General features: G+C 43.2%; 1 protein-coding gene across 2 annotated transcripts in view; it reads left to right on the forward strand.

Annotated features, from left to right (window-relative positions):
- The window catches only part of CUNH7orf25 (chromosome unknown C7orf25 homolog), a 17,841-nt gene extending 14,720 nt beyond the window's left edge, over positions 1-3,121 (forward strand). The window contains exons 1-2 of one of the 2 annotated variants that reach the window (XM_009637627.2): positions 576-1,378; positions 1,528-3,121. In XM_009637627.2, the coding sequence (XP_009635922.2) occupies positions 1,230-1,378; positions 1,528-2,812 (1,434 nt within the window). In that variant the 5' untranslated portion in view covers positions 576-1,229 and the 3' untranslated portion in view covers positions 2,813-3,121. Of the gene's footprint in view, positions 1-575; positions 1,379-1,527 lie in introns of those variants that run through there. The other variant, XM_035893176.1, reaches the window with a different exon arrangement.
- Positions 3,122-7,171: the final 4,050 nt, after the last annotated feature.

The following is a 7,171-nucleotide window of genomic DNA, read 5'->3' on the forward strand; positions in this document are numbered from 1 at the left end:
CTCCTTTTAAGGAGTAGCTCTTCTTTTGAGGCCTTGTGGTTGCTAGTGAGGCCGCCTCGCAGCTGTCGTGCTGGAGAATAGTTGGGTTTGTGGGCTTACTTCCACTGAAAAGCTTGCAGCAAGATTCGCCTGGAAGCCTTTTTATGTTTGTGGAAGTTGAGGCTGCTGTGGGGAGAGGTGCCAAGGTAGTAACTGTGGGGTTTCACACATTGCTTTACGTGTAAGAATAAACTCGTGGCAATGGTGAGGACTTCGGGGGGGGAAAGGACTGGTTTCACTGGCCTCCTCTGGCCCTGAGGAGAGTCAGTAGGCCATGCCAGATGACACTGGGCTTTTTGGTTGAGAGGAAGGGGGAGATTTTGGTGATGCTGGGTATTGACTGGGCCAGTAGCAGTTAGTGCTGATAGTATTTGAATGTGTGCATAGCAAGGGGGGCTTCAACTGCTTGAAGCTAGGCTCCAGTGTTGCCTGTTGTAGGACCCAGGCTCATTTTCAGCTGAAGCTGCATTTGTCTTGCCCTTTAATGCCAGTTTGTGTCAACAGGTGGCTTAGGTGAGAATTACAGGAGCATGTGTTTATACTTGTAGTTGGGAAGCAAAATTGATTAATTTCACTATTCATAGTGGCTGTAAATATGCCTGGCATAAAAAATGGTAGTTTGCTGTGGTATTAAATCCTACATTTTTCAAAGCCAGCCCACGTTCAGTTAAGTAATTCCTATCATACTTTTCTTCAGGGACATGTACTAAAGTAATACGGATGCAAAGGAATAGACTTACCGGATGCAATGCGGTACATCTGTAGTAGAACTAGAGAACATAGACATTTCTAGATCTTCCTGGCCCTAGAATTATAAATTGTAGTCTGACATGATGCTGTGTAATGGTGAAACTTTGCCAGGAGGTTGTTAGGGGCTCATTCACTGTGTCGTGCAGTGTAAGTGGGAAGCTGGAGAGGACAGAGCTGTGCCACCCGTAATCGTAAAATACAATGGGCTTCCTCTATGCTGTGTTAAGGTATGTGCTGGAAGCCAGACCTCACAGTTTTTATGTATGTCTGTAAGCATGGTGGGTAGCTTTTATATTTTAATGGTAACTGTCGTGAGAGGGAGAGGCAAGATTTTCTTATAGCATTAATAGGATTTCTAATTTTGCTTTGGATGGTAACTTCTGCAAATGAGCTGCGAGACCTAAGATCTCTCTCACTGACTAGCTCAGTGAAGGGCTCACATGCGGGGGGAAAAAACCCACAAACTTGCAAGGTGTGTGCCAGGACTTGAATGCTGCTGTTCTCCCTTGCTGAGAACACGGGAGGCCGTAGGTTGGATCCCCAGAGGTGAAGGAAAGGAACTGAACTCTTTGGTGGGACTTGTGCTGAGGTTCGTGATGCTTTGTGCTTTACAGTACTAGTAGCTGTTGCGCTAGATCTACTGCAAAGCTCCAGTGTATACTGTTGCAAAGACCTCTTTTGACCATCTTTATTCTTGGCCATGCATTAACAATCTTCTCTTTTGCTTTCACTTGATAGGAATAATGTTTCCAACATGTCTGGGCAGTCACTGCTTTGTGAAAGAATTGCTGTTGCCGAAGAATTGATCAAGAGAGCAGAAGCCCTTTCCAAGTCCCAGAAAAGGAGAATAGAAGGTGGGGCAAAACTATGTGGCAAACTGAAGGCTGAGCTAAACTTCTTGCACAAGGTGAAGGCAGGAAAGGTGGCCATTAAAGAATCCCATCTGCAGAGTACAAACCTTACCCATCTCCAAGCCATTATCCAGTCAGCAGAGAACCTGGAGGATGTTGTCAGTGTCCTCCACGTCTTTGCTTATGAGGATAGGTTTGGAGACAAACAGACACTGGTGGTAGATGTTGTTGCAAATGGAGGTCACACATGGGTGAAGGCCATCGGTCGGAAGGCTGAGGCTCTCCATAACATCTGGCTGGGGAGAGGCCAATATGGTGATAAAAGCATCATTGAGCAGGCAGAGGACTTCCTGCAAGCAAGCCATCAGCAGCCAGTGGAGTACAGCAATCCCCATATAATCTTTGCGTTCTACAACAGCGTGTCCAGTCCTATGGCAGAGAGACTCAAGGAGATGGGAATATCCGTGCGAGGAGACATTGTTGCTGTGAACTCACCGGTGGAGCCACTTACAGAAAACAAGCACCTTAGCTCCAGTGAATCGGATGAAGAAGGTCCTGAGTTCCTACAGGTGACCAGGGTAGACCGGGAGAATTTAGTGGCCAGCATTGCTTTTCCTACCCAGATCAAAGTAAATGTGTGCAATAGAGTTAACTTGGACATCACTACTTTAATAACCTATGTCTCTGCTCTGAGCTACGGTGGCTGCTACTTCGTCTTCAAAGAAAAAGTGCTAACGGAGCAAGCAGCTCAAGAAAGGAGGGAGAGAGTCCTGCCTCAGCTGGAGGAGTTCATGGAGGGGAAAGAGCTCTTTGCCTGTGAATCTGCTGTCAGAGATTTTCAGTCCATCTTGGAAACGCTGGGAGGACCTGGGGAGAAAGAGCGAGCTGCCTTGCTTGTTAAAAGAATTAACGTGGTGCCAGATCAACCGTCTGACCGTGCCTTAGGACTAGTGGCTAGTTCAAAAATCAACAGCCGTTCTCTAACCATTTTTGGGACAGGAGACACTTTAAAAGCCATCACCATGACCGCAAATAGCGGTTTTGTGAGGGCAGCAGCTAACCAAGGTGTCAGGTTCAGTGTTTTTGTCCATCAGCCACGAGCATTGACAGAAAGCAAAGAATCTGTTGCCACACCTTTACCAAAGAGCTTCCTACCTGATAATGGACTGTAAGCCTTTAAATGAGTTAGTCATTGAAAATATTGCAGGTACTGCAGTGGAGGCATTTGGAGAAACGGAAGAATCATAACAGTAGATTTTTGGGTGTACATCAGTGAAAACAGTAACTGTAGCAATGGAAGGGGCTCCTCAAGGAATTTGCAATATCTTTACTCAGTCCTTGGGTGGTTTTTGTTCAGCTGGACATTAATTTATTCATTAAGGTAATAAGATTTCAGTGAAAATTGTTAACTGGCTTACAGTGTATTAATTGTATCCATCCCTATTAAAAAGTTCAGTTAAAGCACAGTTGCCTTTGTGCCCTTGTCATTTTTGTCCTCTTCAGAGAGATTAATTTCAGCACCTTAGATGGACTTCAGACTTGACTTCTGTGGAACTTAAATTTTTCTTTCCCCCATCCAATTCAATGGAATTCTTTGTTGACCCAGAGGTACCTTGTGTAGAGACCCGTGTGTATACTGTTCCATGAAGACATGACTAGTCTAGTAGCTGTGAATAGAAACCCACTTAAGCCTTCCTTCTTTTACAGAAGGGAACCTCTGTAAGTGTACTGTGTTAGGCTGAATTGGGCAACAGCATTAAAATTCTCAGAAAAATCAATTGAAATTGGAGTTTGTTGGTACTAGTATGTTGTGACTCTTGGGCCAAACTGGACAGCCAGTGGTAGCAGATCAAGGAAGCAAATCTGCTTCCCTTTTCTCTTAGCCTTTGCCCAAGTGCAAAGTCTTGCTGGGTGCAAAACCCAGCTTGAGGCTTCAGATAACAGAATCCTCTTAAACAGAACCTGCACCCACGTAGGTTTTTTATAATAGCAAGCTGTGTGCTGAGGACTCGTGGTGAACTTGAATTTGGCTCTATTGCTTGTGGATTACCTGAAACAAAACCTCACCGAGGTCCTTTAGTGTTGGTGTGGAGGAGGAGGAGGTTTGTGGGGTATCTTGTTAATTTCTAGTTTGCCTTCGAGTAGTTGCCCTCCCTTCCAGGGAGAAGCTTTTTCACTGGTGGTGTAATTGCTGATTTTATTCAAAGTAAACAACCTTTTTTTTTTTTTTTTTTTTTTTCTCAGGAGAGAGTTGCTGTTTTAGAAGTGTTTCTGAAGTTTTTTCTGTATGCTGTAATGACAGCACTTGCTGTTTGCTATTAGTTTGCATCAGGTTCCTAGTGGAAAATATTGAGATGCCAGAGTGAACCTCTTGGCCCTGAGCTATGCATTTTATCAGGTCAGTGAAAGAGATAGCCACTGAATATTTTATAAGCTGTTGTTCAGCAAGATAGCACTGTTTCGCAGCTTATAGTTCAGGAAAAGAACATTCCCTTGTCTCTTGCCACTCCACTCTAAATTTCTTCCTGTGGTTCAAAGTAGTTGCAGCGCTGCCCTTAGCCATAGCCTACCTATTTCTTCCTGTCTCCAGTAGCCTGGTATATTCCAGCGCTGATGTAAAGATACTGACATGCCAGCAAAAGCACTCTCCATGCCTCTGCCAGCTGAATAAGCTTAACTCCAAGGAGCAAAAGCATACTTTTTTGTCAGTACGACTCCTGCTCTGCTCTGTTCTTACAATGCCTGTAGAGTAACCTGTTAGGAGTTGTTCTAACAAAACATCTAGCTTGTTCCTACAGTTTTTTTTGTTTTTTTTTTTCTCAGGAGAGAGTTGCTGTTTTAGAAGTGTTTCTGAAGTTTTTTCTGTATGCTGTAATGACAGCACTTGCTGTTTGCTATTAGTTTGCATCAGGTTCCTAGTGGAAAATATTGAGATGCCAGAGTGAACCTCTTGGCCCTGAGCTATGCATTTTATCAGGTCAGTGAAAGAGATAGCCACTGAATATTTTATAAGCTGTTGTTCAGCAAGAGTTGCTGTTTTAGAAGTGTTTCTGAAGTTTTTTCTGTATGCTGTAATGACAGCACTTGCTGTTTGCTATTAGTTTGCATCAGGTTCCTAGTGGAAAATATTGAGATGCCAGAGTGAACCTCTTGGCCCTGAGCTATGCATTTTATCAGGTCAGTGAAAGAGATAGCCACTGAATATTTTATAAGCTGTTGTTCAGCAAGATAGCACTGTTTCGCAGCTTATAGTTCAGGAAAAGAACATTCCCTTGTCTCTTGCCACTCCACTCTAAATTTCTTCCTGTGGTTCAAAGTAGTTGCAGCGCTGCCCTTAGCCATAGCCTACCTATTTCTTCCTGTCTCCAGTAGCCTGGTATATTCCAGCGCTGATGTAAAGATACTGACATGCCAGCAAAAGCACTCTCCATGCCTCTGCCAGCTGAATAAGCTTAACTCCAAGGAGCAAAAGCATACTTTTTTGTCAGTACGACTCCTGCTCTGCTCTGTTCTTACAATGCCTGTAGAGTAACCTGTTAGGAGTTGTTCTAACAAAACATCTAGCTTGTTCCTACAGTCTAACACCATGTAACAAAATTTCATGGCAGGATACACCCCCCACGATAGCCATTCATTCTTCTGAAAGTTCTTCTGAAGGCAGGGGAGAACCAACCCAATGAAACGATATAAATAACGTGTAGGCTGTGCTGCAGAAATGCAAGTCTGCCTTGGGAGTTAACAGCACAAGCTTCATCATACAGGAGCATAGGGAGATAGTGCTTTATCATGGCACGATGGATTTAGCGGAGCACAGTCACAGATGTTTGTGAAATGTTACAGTGCTATAAACAGCTGGAAGGAAAGGTGCCTTTCCTTCCTGCCATGAGAACTCTACTCTGGACACCTGTATGATGTCTTTCCTCTGCAGTGGGTGTGGGGGTAGGGGTGGGAGAGGCTGTCTGTGGAGAATAAGGAAGAACAGTGTGTCTCAAAACTGCGTTTCTGTTTGGTATTGGAAGCCCTGAAAGAAGGTACAAGAAACCTGCTAGTGAATAATTTATGAACAACCAACCTGGGAGAGAGGGGTTGGTTTTGTTTGCAACTCAGAGCTTTAAAAGCTGAGATCCCAACTGACAGTTTACTATTTATCACTGATGAATCTCTCTTACAATCTTACAGGATATACTTAAAGCTAAGTGTGTGATTAACAGTGTTACTTATGCATGGTAATTCATTATGGCCTTTTAAGAACTAATCCTTTGTATTTAAGTTACTTTTAATTTGCTTACAGCCTTTCTACCGTGATGAGAGTTTTGAATGAGTAGATGGGAGAGAGCTGCTCCATTCCACTTCTTGCTGTGACTCTAAGAAGTGGGTTTCAATCATTTTCCTTGCTGTATCCTATTCGGGACTCTTGAATATCCTGTTGGGCACCCCCTAAAGAGGTTTCTCCAAACCACAGATGAGAGGGCAATGATCTGCATTCTTACGTGGTAGGTGACCCAGAGAGAGTAGTGAAAAGCAAGTAACCACTGAGTAACCCCTATTGCCTAGATGAGAAGTGGGTGAGCTCTGCTGCATTTCTCCAGTCCTGCTGCTGCAGAGCTAGCTGACTTGTTTTGTATGAACTTTAAATGCAACTCCGTTACAATCCTCTGTATCTGGAGCCATCGTGTGGTGACTTTCTTCATTACCGGTCATTGTCACCCAACACGGTATTTGTTACCGAATCACTTCTCTTCCTGTTACCAATTCCTGCCAATCATATAAGCAATGTTTTAGGAATACAAAACTCTAGAAATTATCTGTGTGCGACTTCAGGAGGGTTTTGATTGTTATTTTGTGTCTCCCTGTTGCACGGTGCAATAAAAAGCTCAGCATGTGGGTGTTCTGTTGGTTTGGTTTGGTTTGGGGTTTTTTTAAAAGCTATTTTTACCTTCAGTGATTTTCTGGCTTATTTGTCAAACAGAAGTGCAATCCTGGAAGACTGTAAGAATTTCTTTATAAGATGAAACCTGAAACTGAATCCTGGCTTGGAACCAAAATGTGCTTTGATTGTAATATTTGGTGGCTTTTCTATTGCCTTCCAAGATATTGGCGATCTGCATGTATAAAGCAGTGTTCCGGTTTAGTGCATTTAGATAGCTTCTACTTAATTTTACAAATGGGGGATTAGATCTTGGACTTCCCTTATTTATGACTTTACAAATGAGTAATTGGAAGATACCAAACAATGTTTAAAATTAAGTTGAAAAAATGAAAATCCAAGACTGCTTATCCTTTCTTCCAGTATCACACAACTGCTTTGTTTACACTACACCAGGCACTTGAGGATGCAGAGGCATCTCGCTTGCTGCAATGGATTTTGTTTGGTTATTTCTTTCATGAAATTTTTCAGCATTAAGTTCCTTGGCAACTGTTTTGGAGAACCTTGTTCTTCTGGCACTTTTAATTTATTTTAGATTATCTCTGTATGGTTCCATAGTCTCTGAGGAGAGCCAGCATCTCTGTTCTGTGCAGCACAGCCTGCT

This window comes from Egretta garzetta, unplaced genomic scaffold (genome assembly GCF_000687185.1).
Source record: "Egretta garzetta isolate BGI_Z169 unplaced genomic scaffold, ASM68718v1 scaffold244, whole genome shotgun sequence".
In the NCBI taxonomy this organism is placed as follows: domain Eukaryota; kingdom Metazoa; phylum Chordata; class Aves; order Pelecaniformes; family Ardeidae; genus Egretta; species Egretta garzetta.